The 22,372-nt window shown below is 38.0% G+C and overlaps 1 protein-coding gene across 1 annotated transcript in view; it reads right to left on the bottom strand.

Moving 5' to 3' along the window:
- slc27a4 (solute carrier family 27 member 4) overlaps positions 1–22,372 on the bottom strand; it is a 65,108-nt gene that overhangs the window by 36,176 nt on the left and 6,560 nt on the right. Inside the window, exons 2-5 of the mRNA XM_028809194.2 lie at positions 13,970–14,138; positions 6,687–7,081; positions 3,867–4,025; positions 2,543–2,612 (exon numbers count right to left, since the gene is read on the bottom strand). Of these exons, the coding sequence (XP_028665027.2) occupies positions 2,543–2,612; positions 3,867–4,025; positions 6,687–7,081; positions 13,970–14,130 (785 nt within the window). The 5' untranslated portion in view covers positions 14,131–14,138. The remainder of the gene's footprint in view (positions 1–2,542; positions 2,613–3,866; positions 4,026–6,686; positions 7,082–13,969; positions 14,139–22,372) is intronic.

The following is a 22,372-nucleotide window of genomic DNA, read 5'->3' as shown; positions in this document are numbered from 1 at the left end:
CTGTTTAATTTTCCTTTTGAGAAGAGATTTTATTATCGTTAAGTTAAACTTAAGAATGGTCTTAAGGGAGGAAACGCTGTGGTTGCTGGTTTTCAGCTCAACTAGTTTTGTAGTCAAATGTCATTTCCTACTTTCAGTGAGAATCCTTTCTTAATTACACCATTTACTATGACTGAGCTGAAAGCTGAATCTGGTGACCAGTTGCCAAATAGCTATTGTGCCACTTCTGGTATTCTTCTTTATCTAAATTTAATTTGCAAACTTAGAAATACCCTATTGCTTACTTTATATACTGTGTAATAAAAATAATGTTCATTGCTATCACCTTTTCCTCTAGAATCCAGTTTTTACATTACAAACATGAATGAATGTGTTCCTATCACAGTTTTTAACTGTGTGAATCTGCTACTTTACTTCATTTTTAACTGAGTTATTGAAAGTTTATTTACCTGACTAGCCCTTGTACTTCATTGAGGCTGATACTGCCAGAATAGGAACAAACCTCCTATAATCATAAATTGAATTAGGTGGGTTCAGACAACAGAGGGATATAATAACCTTTTTTAAAACAGGCACCAACATTTAGGGTTATTTGTCCTCATTTTCTAATGATTACTTTCAAAAATAATTTGCAATAATTCCAAACGATCACATCAACTCTACATTACAGATAAAATGTATAGGAAACGAAAACACACAATTCTGGGCACATTGGTTTAGGTAATTAAATTGAATAAACTGGAAAACAAAATGTAATCATTAAGCACAAAATCTGACGTCTTGTTAAGTTGGATTATGCTGTGAAATAAGGAGTTTCTGCTTTGAGGTTAGGATTTCTTGTAAATTCTTCTTGAGCTTTACTGATGCTTTTCTTATGCTATACATTTGTTTTTTCAGTTTATTTTTGTTCTTTAATATACACATATGAGAGTAAGTCAATAATTATCCCCACTTTTGTGATGATTATTTTTTTGGGTTGGCTCTACAGCTATCCCTGAGCACATGTGGAAACATGGTGTGTCTGTGGTCACACGGGTAAACTTTCAACGTTGATCAGTCAGTTTCTCTTGTTGTTGTCTAAGAGTACCCAAGGCCATTCTGCTCTCTGTTTGCACTAAAGAAGAGCAGCGATTTGCTTTTAATGGGTAGAAGGTGTACCAAGAGATGAAATCCTCAATGGTTTGTCAGAATCTTGGTATGGACTTGCTCAATGTTGTCCATGGAAGTGGGTGTGAACGGATGTGCCGTTCCTTCTTTGTGGTTAACACTTGTCCAGCTATTCTTGAACATTCTCAAATTATTCATAAACACCCTGTCCTGGAAAATACTGTCTCCATATTATTCAAAAGCCTTCTGTGGATTTTGGGCCCTGGTAGACCTTCATCCCATAAAAAGTGGACAACTGCTCAGTGCTCTTATTTGGTACAAATGGAGAGGAGTGGCCATGTTTACTCCTAAAAAACAACAACAGAAATTGAATGATTAAGGTCAAAACTTTACCACTGTGACTCCAGACAGGCCATGTTTCTACAAATGCATGGAAAAAGCTGTATAGCCAACCCAAACAAAATTGTAGATAATTATTGACTTATCCTTTACATTTACTTCTGAATCTCCCCTGTTGAAATGATTTCTTTTTGGGCCAAAAAACAAACAAAGCCATTGTGCTCCCACATTATAAGAACTAAGACATACTGCTCTGGAAATGGTGCCAAGCAACTCATTCAGTTCAGTCTACATGAAATGGTCTTTTCTGAAACTAGTTACATCTACTGTATTATGTAACATACACTGGTAATATACCTCTAGCCATTCATCCAAGTTTGGACCCATGTACAATGTTGTGCCACAGCCTATTCCAGCAACATTGGGTGCATGTTAGAAAGCAGCATTGGATGGCGTGCTAGTCTAACACAGGGCATACTTACATATATTCTGCAGAAACTCATACAGGATCAATTTAAAATGTCCATTCAACCTAATTTTGTATGTCTGTGAAGGAGGGAAGAAACTTGACTACCCAAGAAAAACCTTTATGGAAATGTGGAGAAAGAGAAAATGCCCTTGGACCGTACATGAGCCTGGATTGATCCCTGTACTCTACAATTGTGAGAAAGCAGCACTAATCATTGTATTTTGTTTGAATTTGTTTGAATTTTAGTCCTGTTTTATACTATATCAACACACTCCAAGACATTTGTATCATAAATATTTAAAAAAATAGCCATAATTACATCAAATGCATTTAACCGCTTTTTAATTGAAATTCTTGGAAACAATTCTGATTAGTCCAATTAATACAATAATTCAAGGAAAACTTTAAGTTAGAATAAAAACTTCTGTCTTTCCTCTATCTGGATTATGTTACATGCCTGAATCCTTAAGACTAATGCAACTTGCAAGATATCTACAATAATATCTAATAGTGTGACTAAGCCTTAGTGGACTGAAAAGGTTTGGACTCTTATACCACAGTAATGACAACACTTCACATTCTGGAAACATCCCAAAGAGTACACAATGGCATTGTAATGATCCCTACCTGCTGTGTACGACAATTGCAGCCTTTGGCATTCCTGTTGTCCCAGATGTATAAATGTAGAATAAACGGTCTAAAAAGAAATAAATCATAATGTAAAAAACATTCAGGCAATACTAAATTAAAGGGGTTATTAATCTATGTAGCGCAAAAGAAACTGAAACATAAATAAACAATTCCATGTACAATCCTATTAAGAGGATGTGGGTTTATTGTAGCTAACTTGAGAACTGGTGAGAAGAAGTTACAAAATGCCTCATCCACAAGTGAATTACACCACTTACAACAGGTCTGACATAACATTCTGTACGGTGGTGGGGGGGCTGATGTGCCGTTTGAGATCAGATACATTGTGACTTGCATTTCCCTTATAGCTGAAAAAAAATCCCATTCTCTAATTATTAATTCTTCCATCCCTTATATTCAATTATCACAGTTTTTTTTAAGGGTTTGGACTTCTTCTCTGTATTTTCTCCTTGTTCAAAATAAAACAGCATTTGTCTAGGTGTGAAGGGTTACCAGGAGGGCACTCTCTCTGGTTATAATATGTATGTCTGATTAAACATATTGCATTGTTTTTGTATTTTATTGAATGTTATTTCAACATTATTTTTAGTATATTATAATATTAAACATGTTAACATTTCTAAACGTTTTTGTGGTTGCTAAATGTCTTGATGCCAGATAATACTCAAATGTGTTTGGAGATGCCCATTCTTTGCGAGTGTAAACAGGATCTAGGGTCGATATAATGAACTGTTTATATGTTTAACAACTTCAGTAGATGAAAACATTAAAGTGAAATCAAAATAATAAAATGAATGATGGAGGGTACTACAGAGGTCACACACCCAAGCCTCTCCAGAAGCTGCTATGAGACACATGCCTTGCAGCACCTATATAAGATGGTGGCACTTAGCTTCTACCATTCGAGTATTATATTCACAACAAAAATCTTTCTAAGTTTATTGTAGTATTATAACAATAAACAATAAATTGTTTCTTGCGCCTAATATTAACCTCAGTATCCATACAATACTTATAACATTGTCTTTATTTAGCCAAACTTGTACATCAGAGAGAGGAGTGCACTTTATAAAGAAACAATGTACATATTTAGGTTCACTTTGTGAATTTTTTCATGGTAATGAAACTGTTGCTGCTAATACTTCTCGACTCCTTTTTACAATACTGTTTTTCATGAGGTTGCTATTGTTGAACTGAAGTTTGGAGAATGTTATGAATCACCTTTCTTTTTTCCTTAAGATTTTTTGCCTCTGTTAAGACTTTCCTCCACAATTCAAAAACATTTGCCCTGCTTGCTCACCTGTGAAACCTCTCTGTGGAATGTTTGGCTGGTGGGAGGCAGATGATTCCAGCAAAGGTTCCAACTGCTCGGTCCCTTCAGGTACCTTCTTTGGGTCCCATTCGCCACAGCAAAAAAGTTTCACTGATGTCCCCACAGAAGCCTGCACTTGCTGCATTGCTACAACAAAAAACATATAACAAACTCGTTACAACTCAGTTCTCTGTCACAATGTAGGGAAAAGGATATGTGTAAAGAAAGTTTAGACCAAAACCCATGACCTTTGTATAAGTCTGTGTTCATTTGACACATCAAAGCATTACATAATATGTCATATAAGAGGTCAGAGGGAATGTGTATTAAACTGTCTGTATTTAGAGGATAGACCTGGCAGTCTTCTGTCCTAGGAGAATAAAGGAATCTAATCTTGGTAAAGAAATGAGTGTTACAGCTGAAGGTCTCAGCTTGTTTCATAAAAACAGCAGTTGCTACATGTCTTTATCCCTCTGGGACGCAAACTTGGCTCCTGCCTTCCATGTACATACTGAAAAAAACAAATCAAACCAAAGGAAAGCTACTTTTCTTCTAGTTACACTTTAGGCTTTTTTCTGCAAGTGTTCATTTTTTAATGGTTCACTACATTTAGATACAGAGGCAGACAGCAAACTGAGTGTACTGTCTCTCTATCACAGGAACAGCTTAACTAGCACTTGAATCTCTTGAAGTTTCAGATGACAGTGTTCACGGCTCACTTTTTTAGACAATTCTTTCACATAGTTTGCTAAAATTCACAAGTGAGCCTCATCTGAGAGATAAAAAGAAACTGTTAAGAAACTGGGGTTAACATTAGTAAGGCTTTATTATCATGGGATATTCTTAAGGACATTAAGTTAGGAGTGACCTCCTACTTCTGAGGTCCATATATCAGAACTAGAGCAGAGAATCTGCAGATTGGGGGTGATCCCTATATCACGGGAAACCCATAACTTACTGATATGTCCAGATGGCAAGTTCAGAACAAATCAGGAGGGGTAAGTTTAACAAAGATGAGTGAGGTAGTTTGAGAAGAAACTCTTACTTTTTGTCTCCATAAACGGAACCCTTTACTGTCCGACTTTTCCCTTGTTTATCAACAATTGGTTTCAAGTATGGTAATGTAGAAAATGACAGTCTTGATAACTATATTGTCAGAACCGTTCTTCCATTTCCAAAATCACTTATTGCATTACAGAGTTGGGAAGTGCCAGAGCCTTTCCCCACTGAATTTTCATCTTATTTCTGAAGAGCTCTTTGATAGTGGTTTTCTGTGAAAGGAACGCTGCGAATCAATCCTAATCCCATTCAACCTATTTATTCACTGTCTGAATGCACACATCTTTGAGGTACGACCAGTCAATTCAGAGGCAAAAGCTGAGTTAATGTGACAACAAGATTCCTACAGTAGACTATTTAAACAAGAGGCAATGTGGCACCCTAGCAGCAAAGGCTTTGAATTGTTAGAACAAGGCTGCCAGTTCAGTTCCTACTAGCTGTTTACTGATTGACCCAGAGGGAGGCATTAAGACTGCCAATACCCCAACTATACAAATTTACAAACAGTTGAACCATGCATTTATGAATTATGAATAAGGCAAACTAAAATAAATAAGACAAATTCAATTAAAAATTATTAAGAGAAGATTAGGCAACCCCTGAACTTCTTGGTACGACTCTATCACCAGCACTAGATAGTCCCACAATGGCTAATAAGTTTCATTATATTCAAGTTTCATTATGTTATGTAGCAAGCAAAAAGAGCTGAAGTGTTTTTCCATTGCATATAATGCAAAAAGCACCTACTGCAATAGTATGTCTTTTGTCTGTCTTTCTGAATGAAATAATCTGGCTCTCAGTAGACCAATTTTATTGAAATTTGGTACACTTATTCTTCAAAGAAATTTGTCAGGACAGTTCATTTTCATACACAATGTTTAAAAACAGTATGCTGCACATATTTTTTAAACATCAAAATCTTCCATTGAAAATGAATTTGTAATTTGTGAATTAATCTACTTAGAAAGAGAAAAAAATTTCTGGCAATTGCAACTGCAAATTAGTTTACTTTCACCTTGACAGCAGTTAGTTAAATTTGTATATTTAAATTTTCTTCTTGTACTCATTCAACAGCTGCTGTTGATATTGGAACAGTGAAACACCTGCAGCCATGCATACTGAAGCAAGTATACCTCACTGCAGGACACAGAATGAGGCATGGTCAGATATAGGCAGGGTTATATGATCGACTGATACCATAAAAGGAAGGTACGACATTACATGCAGTAGTAATTATATTGTTTATTTATTTATTACTGTCCTTTAAAGCTCACTCACTTGCTGCTCTTTGTAACTGAATAAAAGCAACTTATGTAAAAATATATGAAAGTTTGCTCGTGACACTTTATGCTACCATTACTGAATGTGTAGTCAGTATTCTCATTACCCTAAAAGCAACCTAATGGCTGCATTATCTAAAGGTTATAATAATTCAATAGTTCTCTGACACTACTATTTATCAGCAAAGTGACACAACGGCCTGCTTTCAATCATGTTCAAACTCCGCCAGGTGCTTCTTAGAAATATGTTATGAAAGCTATACAGAACAGGTAGTCTTCGTTATTCTTCCATCATGGAGGGAGGTGAGACAATGAAGTACTTTTGAATTAAGAAATTAAAGAATTTACTTGGTGCCCAATTTGCAGAATGTGTGCGCACTGATGCATTACTATTTCACTGTTTAAAACCCAAATCTTTTTGCAATTTAGCACAAAAAGCAGTAAATGATGTATACAAAGCAAATCTTACCAGTCGAAAGTTCACTGCCAAACACCACAGCTTTAGAATTGGAGATGTTCACACAGTGGACTAGGGCATCAAGTCGCAGGTTGAAGTTGATGAGTGCAGCCTCTACTCCAATCTTTGCCATTCCCAGCCACAGTCCAACATACTGATTACAGTTCTCCATGAAGATAGCCACCACATCTCCTTCATGGAAACCTTCCTTTGAAAGAAGATGTGCCACCCGATTGGAGTATTCATCCAGCTGTTGGAAGGTCCAAGTTTCACCTGTGACATCGAAGATTAAGGCTGGCTTGTTGGGATGCCTTTTCACTATCTCAGCAAAAATCTTGGGCACTGTTCTGCCTTCTCGCAAGCTGCGCTTCACATTATATTTCACCTGGAGGAGGACCCAGGCCGCACTGTGTAGAGAAGACAATTGGTTGAGCAAAACCAGTTGGTTACTTCAGATCCTGGTTATTGACTACAGAGACTCATCACTAAAACAAAATTTCACTTTCAGCTGGATGACAATCTAAACTCAACTATCTGTTTACAGAAGTTGTGTAATGCTAAAGAATAAATCACCTGCACATGATGGTAGTCCATCAAATGGACATATCCATACTCACTTATCCTTGGCCAGTCACTCTGATATGCACTTTTCTAGCAAGTGTGAGGAAAAAAAATAATCTGGGGAAAACTCTTTGGATATCGAATGAACAGAACTGGGGTGTAAATCAAGCCCACATCACTTACAGCCAAGAATCAATGGTGCTAACTAGTGTGACCCTGTGCTGCAACAGTAAGGAAAAATAATAATTACTCTAAACAATAAGAAAGCAGTAGGAAGAAATCTTCCTAAAAAATGTATGGTTAATTTTAATAGGACGGTATGTCCAACAAATGCCCCAATTACGTCATAACAGTTGCATTTTTGTTCTTCCTCATATCTACAGTATGTATGGCTCACAGATGACACCTTGGATTTGACAAATTTGAATTTCAGGTGTTTATTCCCAAGCAGAATATAACATACAGCTATGCAACATCCAAAAATGAATGCAGTACGTAACATGCAGAAATTAATGCAGGGAATATGTAGACAGTAAGAAACTCCAATTTGGACAACCCATGTAAATAATACAGATTTTAAAGCTGACGCAGATGTGTGTGTTTATAACCGTGTTGCTGTGCACACTTGCCATGTACATTTGCACACTACATTTTGGTACACATGCAATATACTTCAACTCCATTGCTTGGCAAACCTTGGATATTTTTGGTATTTATTCATTATTGTCAGTATTTTCAAATAGCCAAGCATATGTCATTTGTTTTAGAGCAACCTCAAGAACAGAAATTAAAGTTCTTGATAAAAAAAAAAAAGCACGGAAAACTAGTTAGTGTTTACTCAAACAACTGTGCATAAGAAAGTATTTTCTGCTTAAATGTTATTTAATTATAACTTACATAAGCACACAAGTATATACAATGTATACAGCAAGCACTTAAGCATACAAGTTACATGTATACATACAAACATGTAAGCAATATGTTATTTATTCATTTTCTCATCCTTTTCATGCATTTTTAGCCACAAGGGATATGCACGAGTCGAATCTTACAGCCTCCCTTCCACAAACAGCAGTATGTCCAGTCATGGCTACTTCATTTTTTATATGTATACTTTTTTTCTGTTACCTACTTGCACATCAGTAACACCATCAAACACTACTATTTTAAAATAGGTTGCCAAAATATGGCTTATTGCAGGAGACATAGTCAACAAATATGTGTGTGTGTGTGTGTGTGGTTGTGGCAGCCATTTTATTTTACTAAAAATGAGCCACATTCTCAAAAAAACTGCACTTCTTTACTAACAAAAAGAAGCGTGAAAAAACACAAGTATATCAAGAAATTTCTCTCAGGTTTTTTTCGTTTTTTGATTAGATTTGGTAGCAGTCACGGGCTTGGTTAATCATGTTTTTTTTCTGACTGCTGTTTCTCTGCTTTGTGAAAGAAATCTCCATCTCATCTGCTGAAAATAATCCACATTTTTTGATTCTCTCTTTTGTTATGGAATTAGATCACCAGACTAGCCAACAGCGTATGTGGTAAACTTGCTTGTTGTTACTGTTATAAGGAGTGACTTTATTTTGATCAACATGCAACTCAAATAAGAGAATTAAAAAAAGGGTGGGATAAACTATTTCTTTGAGTGAAGATGAAAGGACACAAAATACAAGTCACTGTCCTCAAAAACATTACACTGCACAGAGACCCACATTAATAGCCACATGTTGTTCTGAAGGATATAACAAGATGACACAGGTATAGTTAGGAGAGTGAGCAGCAACAGGATTTGCTCCCAGTAGAAGTAGGACAATTTCAAAATACTGTGTGGCAATAAATCTGAAAACTGTACTGGAGGTCCACCTTATTATATTTACCTGTCCTTCCTGTGTCCAGTAACTGACTACTCAATCAGGAATAGTAGATGGACAAGAACCAGTCAGATTGTGTTTGTGCAGTTCCGGGAAAAATTAAAGATTTAAATGCCTTTGAATCCTGATTTAGGTTTTTTTTTATGTGTGTGCTTTATGCTTTGTTATTTGAAGAATGTGTGGGCTTGTTTCCCCATGACCCACACCTACTAGTATGTAACAACTAAAAAACCCTCTCAGGAAAAAGCAATTAGAATTCATATGTTACCATATTATAACATTCTCAAACCTGGTTAATCCAATTTGGGTCTTAGGGGGCAGTACCTATCATGACACTATTAGGGCCGGGATATACTTGAAGCCATTACGGTCTTTTGATGTGACCTCCAAGCATGTTGTCAGAAATTAACATGACATGTACACGACTTGCAGTACAAGCAAAAATTTGCGTGTGTATTCAAGTTTTGGAACGTGACGTCAGCTTCATTGTTTATTATTAACATGTCCATAGTGACAAACATGCCTGTAAGAACTACTGGCATCAAATCGCCACCTCTTTGAAAGTGGATGTGGAAATATACGAGATGAAATAGAAGCAAATTCGAGACAGAAATGTCAGAGCAAATCAGAAAATGTCTGAGAAAAGAAGTGGGGATTTGTCTGTTACAGGATAATGCAGCTGCAATGCAACACCAACAGTATCAATGTGGGTGCTTCAACATTTGATGAATGGTTCAATGTGGTGAAGCAAATCATCAAACTTAAATGCTCACATATGAAAGTTATTCATGGTGCTTTTCTTCATACTTTTGATGGAATATATTTAAAGGTCTCACATACCATCTTCTGAGTCGCTCTTGCCACTGTTTTTTGCACCTTCACAACAGCATCTTGCACTGCCACCTGGTGGAATCCTCCAGATATACATAAAGTATGTGTGTGTATAGTTAGTACACTGCGTGTGTAGCAGCGGCGTACACAAGTGTCTATGACACCTAGTGTCAAGTACATTCCGGCCCGAAAGCACAAGACAGGAACCACTGCCAGACAGACTGCCGTTCCATCACAATGGAAATAGGAGCCCCCTAATTTATCGTACACGTGATCTTGTAGCATACCTCAGCAGTTTTCAACCTTTTTGACTTTTGGATTGGCAGAAGACTGAAAAAATCTCCATGGACCAGAGAATGGAATAAACTTATTTACACTGTATATTAATTTGTCCATCCAGTGCCTAAAGTGGAAGTACATAAGTGCTGGTACTCTCTTTTTAAGTCTGATTTTTTAATAAAGCTGAGATTTTATCTTTCATACTTACTAATATGAGTTTGGAGGCCTGGTTCCTCCTTTGAGTTTTTAGGGTCCAGATTTACTAACATTTGACTGAAGGCCATGGGTTCCCTTTTACAGTTTCCAGCTCTGAGATGTATTATGATTCAATCGGTGACCATGGAAGGGCCCCCTTGAAGGTTCAAGTGTCCAGACTAAATATGATGTAACTATTCATTCAGAATGTTACCTGAAAAGTGTTTACATTGGCTAAAAATTGCGACCTGGAAATTCACTGATTTTTGTGGACCAGCAAAATGATTCTACACACTGGTATGGGACCACAGACCGGCAGTTGGGAAACAATAGTTTTTGCTTTGTAAAGTGCAGCTTTGTGGTAAGGGAGGTTATGTGAATGACATTATATAATATATTGACTGCATGCCATCTCATGCACGTAGTGTCCTGGGTTCGAATCTTGTGCTTGGTTATTGTCTGTAGGGAGCTTACGCATTTTCCCCGTGTCTGTATAAATTTTCCCCAAACATCTGCTGGTTAGTTTAAGTGGCAACTCCATATTGGCCCTGTGTAGGTGTACGTGGACTGTGTAATGGATGGACTCCCTACCCTGTCCATTTACTGTCTTGCGGTCAGTGCTAGTGGGATGAGCTCTGTCCCCTCCAAGGCACTGAATTGCTTTAAGCAAGTCTAAGGAAATTGTGTCATAACTGAATTAATAATTAATCTTTAACCTTTGAGCATGTTACAAATAATGAATTTATGATTGTCTTTTACTGATTATGTGGTATTAGGGGGCTGGGGTATGTCCTTATAGCAATGAGCTAACCCCGGTCTAGATCTTGGACCCTTACAAGGAACTTTTATTTACCTCAGGCAAATTTAGAGATGCCAATGAATCTAACAGGCCTGTCTTCTGCATGTGCAAGAAAAGCTGTGAATCTGGAAAAAGTCTTCATAAAGGAACGTGCATTAACTCCAAAAAATAATGAGGGTGCAGAGCACTGAACCCAAGTGTTTGCAGTTGTGAGCCAGCCATGCCAAGTACTAGTGAGGGATTAGCAAATTTAAGTTCTTCTGTCGGGGACAATTTAATTGGCCAATACTAGTGAACTTAGAAAAGCTACATGATCATAACAGATGGATTCAATAATGGCCACCTGCAAAGTGAATGTAGAAACTAAGAGAAATAAAATCTGAGTTAAAGATTCCAGAATTAGAGCAGTCAGTTCTGGTCCTGGTTGACCATAGTGGCTAATCTGGATTCTTGTACAGTGGCGTCTCTGCGAGTTGCAGATTTCATCTTTGTGTTTACTTTTATAGGTCCTTTACCTAGACAGCTTTAAAATCCCCTGGTGTTTGTGATTTACCTTACCTCAAACATATGGAAACAATGCGACAGGTTTTAGACATTTTTGTAACAAACTAAAAGGACTCTTGTTCAGTTTAAATGACTTCTAGTGGATGAATTTCACAGAACAGTTGTTAAGTATAAATAAATCACAGGTCTGTTTTAGTTAGCAGTCACAGTTCAACTTGTTTATTGCAGGATAGCTGCTTTTTGTAAAAATAAATCTGTTATAAGCAAAGAATCCATGCACCAAATTATTTTTTGTTTACAAAAAAAAAACAAGGCAATGGAGGTAAATATACTGAAACATTTGATTAATTACATTTCCAGAAGCAGCAAAAGTATTAAGCAGGGCTTATAAAAAAAAGAATCTCTGCAGCCACTATGACCTGACCAATATAAGGCAGACACTAGTAAGCAAAAAGTTGTATTTTAATAATAAACACAAGCTATTCACTCACTTTATTTTACTTGACTTTTTAAAGAAACTCATTAGATAATATATATATAAAACATACAAACCAGAATAACTAAAAAGAAAGAAACCTTCTGACTTGGCAGTCCTGATCAGAGTGAGGAATTATACAGGTATATTGCTGTAGGTATAAAGGAGCCTCCACAGTGTTTCCTGACATGCTTCTACTGAATGATTTATTGGCTGAAAGTCCTCAGTGTTAGTGTGTCAGAGAGACAATGTGCAGCATCATGTCATAATCTCACTACTCATCACAGAATTGTGGGACAAGTCACTTCCCACGTTAATGGAAATCAGTCTATTAAGAAAGAAGAGCCTGCTCTGCCCTTTCTTCTGTAGTTCCTCTGTGTTATGAAAATAGTTCAACTTGTCATTTATGTGGACCCACAAGTACTTTTATGAGTGGACCACCTCCACATCTACTCCTTGAATAGTGACTGGACATACAGGCTCTAACCAGTCAATAACCAGTTCCTTGGTTTTGCTGATGTTAACATTCATACAATTCTTTCTGTACCAAGAAACTAAGTTTTCCACCTAACCCCTATACTCAGTCTCATCTCCCTGATTAATACACCCTACAAGTGCAGAATCATTTGGGAATTTCTGGAAGTGACATCACCTGGTGTTATATTTCTTGTTAGAGATGTAAAGAGTGAAGAGAAAAGGAGACAGGACTGTTCTCTGTGGTGCTCAAGTGTTGCTCACATCCACATCAGAGATACAGACCTTGAGCCTCACAAACTGTGGTTTGTCAAGACATCATGGGCTCATCCAAACAAATCCACCAACTATGGTGCTCCTTCAGGACTGGAACTGGGTATGCTTGGTCTAGAGCAGGGGTGGGCAGATTCAGTCCTGGAGGGCCGCAGTGACTGCAGGTTTTTGCTCCAACCCAATTGCTTAATAAGAAGCCCTTATTGCTCAAGTAACACTTCAGCTTCACTTTAGTTGTCTCGCTCGTTAAGATTTTGAACCCTTATTGCTTATTTTAGTCTTAAATAGCTGTATTCTTGGTTTTTAATTGCTCCTAATTAGCAATACCATGCAAATGACAAAAGAGACCAGCATTTCTCCATTTAGCTTGTTTTCATTTACACCTGCGTGTATTTATCACACACTGTTTGGTTTAATTAAATACTTGGAAGGAAAGTGAAGAGAAAAAAGTGAAGCACTGAGAATTACTCATCTGTTTTAGACTTCAAATCATTTGGATGATATCCTTAGAAAGGAAAATAAATCTAGGATATGAGAATGACCTGACATGGCAGAGTTAAAGCACTAGCAAGCCATGAAATTAAATAATTGACAAGGATTGGTTTTTAATTAAGCAACTGGGTTGGAACAAAAACCTGTAACCACTGCGGCCCTCCAGGACTGAATCTGCCCACCCCTGGTCTAGAGCAGGGTAAAGCGGCCTGTGTCTCCAATACAAAGGAAACATCCAGTGGTAGAGGAGGTTGGCCTTATCTTACCACAACTTTTCAATATTTATGTGGAAGCAACTGAAAGAGAAAGACTACAGGGTATGTACATAGGAATAAAAGTTGATAGACAAATCTAAGCAACATACTGTAGTACTGTATTTGACAACATTCTAGCAGTTACAGGTTTGGTCAACTGCATTAGTAAACTCATTAATATGCATACACTATCATTCAAACAACTGTTCCACAATATATTTTCAGCAATATAAAAATCAAGTTATCCAAAATTTAAAATAAAAAAAATGTATCTGCCATGAACTCACTGCAGGTCTCTCCGAAGAGTTTTAATAATGATGCGCAGAAACTTCCAGCCACCTGCTCCCAGGTAGAAAATGAGAAGGCTAGGAAGGACTTGGGACCAGGCCAGGCCCACTACCCTCAGCAGCAGGAACAGCAGTGTTGTGCAGCTTGCCAGTCTAAACATCTTTTACCCTAAAGTGTGGAGAAAGAAAGGAATTACAGTATACACTTTATAAATGCATTGTTTTCAGAGAATAACTAAACATCAGGCTAATAAGGCACATTTTGCGCAGTTATAAATTTTGAAACAAATGTGGGGACCTCAAGATGACACAGGACAGGCTACATTCACACAAGAAAACATTCAAGCAAGTAAAAGGATAACAATGGAAGCAACAGAACACCACAGCAAACCATTGGAGGGGAATGTTGACACGGGACAATTAACTCTGTAAAGCATGGTTGGGGGGGGGATGAATGGTACCATGGGAGGAGGTTGCACAGATTCCCCTCGAATGTAGATGTCAAGCAACCCAGAAAATGTTGGAGTGTCTAGTCCTCTACTCAGAGGCCTTAGAGGAATGGTGGGAGGCCAGAATAAGTCTTCTGGTTAGCAGATGGTAGCAGAGCCATCCCAAAGGAGAGAGAACTGCACCTCAACAGGAGTCTGGGAAAACAGTCCCATTAATGAAACGAAAGTGTGGGGATTCTAGTAATGAACAGCCCTGACATAGCTAATATGTTGAAAAAGTAAAAAAAAAAAAACAAAAACTGGACACTAATTCTGTTAGGTGCATTAATAACACACACTTGCCATTTCAAGCTTCTTATCTGTGGAATACTGGTATTTTTAAGCAGGGTCATTTCGAATTTAAAAATATACTAAATGGATAAAACTGTGAGTGCATATCAGTGAAGCAGTGAGAGTATATGATAAACTACCAAAGGGCATAAAGCAGGCATGCAGAGAATTTTCAGCAACCGAAAATATTCTGCCGAAAATGACAAAAAAATGCACATTCAGTATTTGCTGAATGAGTGAAAACTAGCAAATTATTTGGCCAAATATATGATGCACTTGCCACTGCTCTCCTGCACTGGTTATGGATGATGCTTTCCAACAGTGCTTCTTGTTCTGTAGTAAAAGAGTGAAGCATCTCACTGCATTGCATTGTGGGGTGTGGATGCCATCTTTAGTGGATTGTATAAGTTTCTTTACAAAGAAGATTGAATGTTAGTGACATGCTGCAAGAAATCACAATAATTTTACAAAAGTAAAAGCAAATCAACAAAGGTAGTGAGTAGGAGAAGGGATCACACTGGGAAAAAACTGAACTGGGATACAAAGCAGCGCTATTCAAATAAATTAAGCCTAGTAAACGATGTGGATCCATACAATTTGCTGTCCAAGGAATTGATAAAAAAAAAAAAATCACAGCAAGCTAATTCCACTTACATTATTGTTTCTGTTTTATGTCTTCATTCATTTTCATTTGTTTCTTTTTCTTTACTTCCTTGTAAATGAAAGTTTGGTAAACGGATCAAAAATTTGCTCTTGCGTTAAGCTCAGATTCGGATCATATGATGTTCAAAATGTCAAAAAAATTGATTTTAGCATACAGTACGTATGTGTGTATGTAGGAAATCAAAATTGAGTTTCATGGCTTAAGATTACATTTTTCATTGGAAAATTGTGCATTGTGTAGAGCACTTGAATAATTACATCCTAGCAAAGACAAAAATGTTTTGAAAAACCTTCTGAGATATCTGCTCTGAACTCCGAGGCTTATGCACAGGCCTATTGTTTTTGGTTCAGTTTGGTCCAATACTTATCCTCTTATGCTTCAAAAATAATTGGATCTGTGTCCAATAATAACTGTTTAATTTAACCAACTTTTTTTGCGTTGTGTTCCATATAGTCATAAGACCAGGCCCATTGATTTGCAAACTTTCTGCACAAGTAGTTTTTGAGATACATCATTTATTCATGTATACATGAACACACAAACATGCACACATTCAAACTGCTTTTTAATTTTTTAAGTGAAGATAGCTGACAGCTTGTTTGCCTTACAAGAAATTATTCTTGATGATGAAGAGAAAGAAACAAACACATACACATACCACAACAGATCTGTAGGTTGCCATTGATCAAGGCTTTAAGCCACCACTGTGCGAATCTGCCTATGCAGCTTGTTTACTTCATTTGACCCAATGTGTTTAGATTCAAATTAAATATTATTTAAGTTGATCACATAATTCAATTTCTTGTTCGTTTTAATTATATTTACTTGTGTACATAACAGATATTATATAAGTTAAAATACTTGATTGTATATTATTGTTTAGGTTTAGGTTTATTTGTCATATATAGGTTAACACAGGGTCAACATACAATGAAATGTGTATGACCAGAAAAACAAGTCACTCAGCCTAGATCCAATAAAGCTTAAAAAAAGATTACAAGTTAAAAATAGACAAGCCATATAAAATAAAATGTGTATGTTTTAAAAGAAGTTATAGAGCAATATGAGTTGAATGAGCAGTAAGTACAAATGACAGTTATTGCACAGATAATGTTTTATAAGTGCAGATGCATGTTCCAGTCAGTATTCTGAGTGTGTGCAGGTACAGTTTGTGTGTGAGTAGTGCAATGTACTGTAGATGTAATGTAAGTGTATGTAAGTGTTCAGGTGTTGCTGTTGAGGAGTCGAATGGCCTGGTGGTAAAAGCTGTTCTTAAGTCTTGTAGTCCGAGCAGCCAGACTCCTGTATCGTCTGCCAGACGGTAACAAGGAGAACAGCTGGTGTGATTGATGGCTGTGGTCCTTTATGATGCTGCTTGTCTTACGCAAGCACCAATGGAGGTAAATGTCTTCAATGGCAGGAAGACTCTTGCCCGTGATGTGCTCTGCTGCCTTCACCACTCTCTGTAGTGATTTCCGGCTGCTGGCAGAGCAGCTCCCATACCAGACGGTAATGCAGCCCGTCAGCAGACTCTCGACCACACTCCTGTAAAAGTTTGAGGTGATGTTGGCATTCATGCCAAACTTCCTCAGCCTCCTCAGGAAGTAGAGCTGCTGGCGAGCTTTCTTGACCACAGTGTCTATGTGAAGGGTCCACGAGAGATCCTTGGTGATGTTTACTCCGAGGAACTTGAAGCTGTTAACCCTTTCAACTTCTATGCCGCTGATGTAGATGGCCTGGTGTTCTCTGCCTTGTTGTTTTCGATAGTCCACAATCATCTCCTTGGTTTTGCTGACGTTAAGAGACAAGTTGTTATCTAGGCACCAATTACTCAATGCCAGCACCTCCTCTCTGTAGGCCGTCTCATCGTTGTCAGTGATAAGGCCTATGATGGTTGTGTCGTATGCAAACTTGATGATGGTGTTTGTGCCGTGTTTTGCAATACAGTCATGGGTGAACAAGGAATACAAGAGGGGGCTAAGCACACAGCCCTGCGGCGCACCTGTGTTTAAAATGAGTGATGAGGATGTGTGTTTGCCGACTCTCACCACCTGGGGCCTGTTTGTGAGGAAAGAGAAAATCCATCTGCAGATGGTCGTCCCCAACCCAAGGTCGTCAAGTACAATCTGTTGTTTTTATTGTATTGTATTGTAAAATCTTCCATTGACTTATTTCCTGTGGTATCACTGAAGTGAAATTAACATGGAAGTACTGGATTGGCTGTTCCGTATTGATTTTTTCCAATTTTTCTCCTATATCCTCAAACATGAGTGTTCAGCTCATTTTAGGAGCGTGGCTCATGATCTGGCCATGCATTGGATGACACTCCATCCAAGATTTTTATTTGCTCTATAACGGACACTGCTGGGATTGGCACCAGCACTCATTTTAAATGCTGAAATGAATTAAGGACAGTAACGAATGTTATTTAAGTATTTACAATTAATTAATAACATTTATTCTCTGATATGTTCACTAGATGAAGCTTTGATTTTAAAGAGCAAAAACAAATATAAATCAATAAACACAAACTCAAAGTGATTCCGCCCCCATTGAGTGCAAGTGCTGCAGAGCTGTTGCCTCTCTCACATTTTAGCATCTTGATGGTTTGTTACTTTTATTGCTACACTGCAAGGTGTTTGCCTGAGAATCGTGTGACTGTTGTTTATCAAAGAGAGACCTGGATTTATGGTTAGTTTCCTGTTTGCTTTTCTCTAATATCTAGTTTTGCCGAGTGATAAGGGGTCCCCCTTCAGTGGCTGTCCTAGAAACGTGTTTAATGGATCATGCAATCTTGCCAGTTTTATTTTGTAGAAAGAAATATTTGCTCATAATCTGTAAATATATGTAGAACTGTCACTGCAAAATGTGTTCCAAAACATACTGTAAGAAATTTGACAAATTCAGTTCATTGAGCCTGTTTTATTACCTAATATCTAATATCCATTTTTAAATTGTCAAGGTTGTGACTGTAGCTACTATGCCTCTACTTAAAAGTTGAATTAAATGTTTAAAAAGCACCCTTCCATCCATTTTCTGAACTCCTCTGGATTGTGGGGATTCAAGGGTCTATGTCAGAGCACACTAATTTGCACACACCCGCTCTGAGCCAGTTTCATTTTTGCATTTGTAAACCTGTAGATTCCAACACAGGACTGTAAGAGACTGGAGGCACTCAGCAGTAGTCAGTAGTCGTGCACACTCTCACAGGGTCAGTTACGATTCACCTGGGCTGTTGAATGACTACTCACTCCAATGGTGGTGAGTAGTCATGGTGATGGGACACATGAAACAGAATATTCCAGGCAGTCCTGATCATCTCCAGTTAGCATATCACCACAACCAGCCCACGGAGATTGCCATACCCCTTGCACTATCCTAGCACATCTGGATAATACAAACTGCGATGCCACAGTCCCATTTATTAACTACAGCTCAGCATTTAACACTGTTGTACCAGCAAATCTGAGCACCAGACCCCACAGTTTTGAACTTGGATTTCGGACATCCTAACCAACAGACTTCAGAATGTAAGGACTGGCAGCATCTTATCCTTCATGATGGCTCCTCAGCACATGCACTCCACAGGACAGTGTGCCCCCAACCCCCCTTCTGTATTCCTTTTTCATTTAAGACCAAGTGGCCAGACATAGCTGCAACTCCATCATTAAATTTGCTGAAGACACCACCATTATAGGCCTGATCACTAACATCTTACTGAGAAGAGGTGAATTTGCTGACTCAGTGGTGCCAGGACAACAACCTGTCCCATTTTGTTAAGAAAACCAAGGAGCTAGACAAAGACACCACACTGGCATCTGCATCAGAAAGGATGACGTTGAAAAGGCGAGTGGCTTAAAATTTCCTGGAATGAATATCACATTTCATCTCTTGTCAAAAAGGCTCACCAGCACCACTACTTCTTCAGATATCTAAGAACAACTCAAATTTTTCCATCTGTTCTCACTAAATTCTACATCACAGCCTGGTACGGCACCTGCTCGGCTCAAAATTGTAAAGCCCTGTATAGGGGGCTGAATGCAGCATATAATATTACTGGCACCCACCTGCCTTTTATTCAGGATGTATACAACACTTGCTGTCTTAAAAGGGCAAACAGTGTAATTAAAGGTGGAGCGGTGGCTCAGTGGCTAAAGGATCTGGGCTGCTAATCTTAAGGTTGCCAGTTCAAATCTTGGCAGTGATAAAAGAAGTGCTACTCCAACAGGCCCTTGAGCAAGACCCCTAACCTGCATTTGCTTCAGGGCTGCTGTACAATTAGCTGAACCTGTTCTCTGACTCCAAAACTCTCTAGAGAGTAAGTTGGGATGTGAAAACAATGACAAATTGTTAGTACAAGAAATTGTATATGGTGATTAAGAAAAATAGCCTGGTCATCCTGCACAGTTGTTTTTCTTACTCCTTCCTTTTGGCAAACAGTACTGGGCCATTTGGCATTCACACCAGTAGATTCAGGCAGAGTTTGTACCCACAAGTTGTAAGGCTGCTGACCAATCAATCATAAAAACAAATATTATAATATAACAAACAGTGAGTATATATAATACTTAATTTTTTATACAGTATATACTGTATTTTTGTCAGCTGTTCAGAAGAAACATGCAAGTACAAATTTCATTGTACTGAATACATGTGACATTGAACTTGACTTAAGAAGGCTAAGCAGTGCACCTAAAGTCAATCCCACTCAGTCACAGAGAAAATGCATTAATTCCACACAGACATTGAACTCTGATCTCTGAGTGTTGATTATGCCACAGCATGTAAAGGATTTCAACCGAGACCCTTTACAGGCTGGGACAGAGTTGGGGTTTAAATCACAAAAATAAGGTCAGCTGTGGAAGTTGTACAGAGGATTAGAAGAAACCCGCATTTTTGTTAAAGTAAATTAGTGTTAATTTCAAGTTCCTTTGTCTCTATCATCTCAAACTGGCTTTTTTCGTGATTTATTTTTGTAATCCTTATAGATTTTGTTTCCCATTCGATTTTCTGTGTATATCTATTCACTTCAAAATGACTCAAGTCCTCAGTTAAATGCGCACCCTTCTCACAGAGCAGCATGCAGTATTGAGTTACTTTCCTTCCATTCAATCCCCAGTGCAGTCTTGCAATATGAGCCAGTAGGGGAGGCCAGATTGGGGTCACAGCAGCATTATTCTGTTCCTCTGCGGAGTCAATGCAGTTTGTATACATTTTCTGATAAATAGGCCCAGCAGGCAGCTCAGCAACAGCACTGAAAACAGAGCCAGGAGGTCTCTTGCTAGTTGTTCAGTGGGATAACGGTGGCCTCCTTAGTGTTGTATATATACCCCCGGAAAAAGCGAGACAAAAGTGCTGAATTTTTTTCCAACAACAAAATATGTTATTAAATGTAACTTAAACATATTAATACCAAAACATCATGTCTAGCGTCCACTGTTGTACTGATATAGATCTAGTATATGTGCTTTGTGCAATAGGTTTTGAAACAGTCACCAGCAAACATTGGCAGTACTGGAGCAGATGTTGAAGGATTTTTTTGCAATATCCTGGATGTAACCAGAACTTGCTTCACACAACATGTCGAACTTAATACCATATCTTGCCCATAACCCATGAGACTTTCAACAATACCTATGTCATACTTGGAAACATACATCCCACAGTTTGTACAGTTTTGGTGCTGGGTGATTGACATTATCATTGTCATCATTATTAGTGCAATGGAGGTATTTCATAATGAGTGAAAAATGACACTCACTCATAAATTTGCCAAAAAATGGCCATCTGCAACAACTGGTTTGTGGCCCATTACCATCTTTTCCTGGTTTTCCCACTATGCCCTGCAGTTTCTGGAGATCTAAAAAAAAAAAACACCCACATCACCTACAGCAATAGCCTGCCAGCAACTGAGACAAGAAAATAGTTTACTGTGTCATTTCAAACACTGATCAGCAGAGTAGTTCATTTCAACAGCTGTATAATCCACCAGACCATCATCGATAAATCATAAGTAATCCAGGTAACTATGATTAACAGAAATCTTTAGACTGGGGTTGCCTGTAAATGGACAACAAGGAAGTGTAGGATTGTCAGCAATAGTATGAAGCCAACACCAAAGATGAACTTCACTGAAACTTGGCTGGTCGGAATCTACCAAACAGGTGTTAGTTTCACGGTCTGTGTCAACACCTGATGACCAATTCCCATTGTCATTACTATCACTCGGTTTAAACAAGGGTTCAGTTTCAGTTTGCTCTAAAACTGGCTTTACGGCTTTTCATTGTGTTTTTGGTTGAAGGCTCCACCCTACTTATGAATATTGAGGAGTTACATTAGAGTTACCATAAAGTGGTAGAACATATAGAAATATTCATGTTTTTTTAAAGCATGATATTATTTCATCCACTAGATGGCAACAGAATACGAGGTGAGACACAAAAATAACCAGATTATTTTTTTACCATATTTATTGATGAATTACAGCATTCTAAACATTGTCACCTTCTGTATACTCCCCCTCCCAATCTCTGCACCGCTCCACATGGATCTTCCATCGATTGAAACAGTGCTGGAAGTCTTCTTGCTTGAGGCTCTTCAACAGGCTTGCCGTTTCTGTCTTCACTTCATCCAGTGAGGAAAAATGTGTTCCCTTCAGGTCACTTTTGACTTTCGGGAACAAATTGGGTGAAAAAGCATTGTGCACTGGAGCGCTGTCTTGGTGAAGCATCAGCCCCCGACCATGGGTGTTGAACGTCTTCCACATTTTCTTGTCCTTCCTTGAAACGTTGTGCCACTCAAAAACTTTTGTGCGAGACAAACTGTTATCGCCATACACTGTTTTTATCATTTCATACATTTATGTGGCCATTTTCTTCAATTTCACAAGAAATTTGATGTTGATTCACTGTTCGATTTTTTCACCCAACAATCGTGTAGCAATTATTGTTCAAATACTGA

This window comes from Erpetoichthys calabaricus, chromosome 9 (assembly GCF_900747795.2).
Source record: "Erpetoichthys calabaricus chromosome 9, fErpCal1.3, whole genome shotgun sequence".
NCBI lineage: Eukaryota > Metazoa > Chordata > Cladistia > Polypteriformes > Polypteridae > Erpetoichthys > Erpetoichthys calabaricus.
The sequence above is the reverse complement of the archived record's forward strand: the minus strand, read 5'-3'. Positions and strand labels throughout refer to the sequence as shown.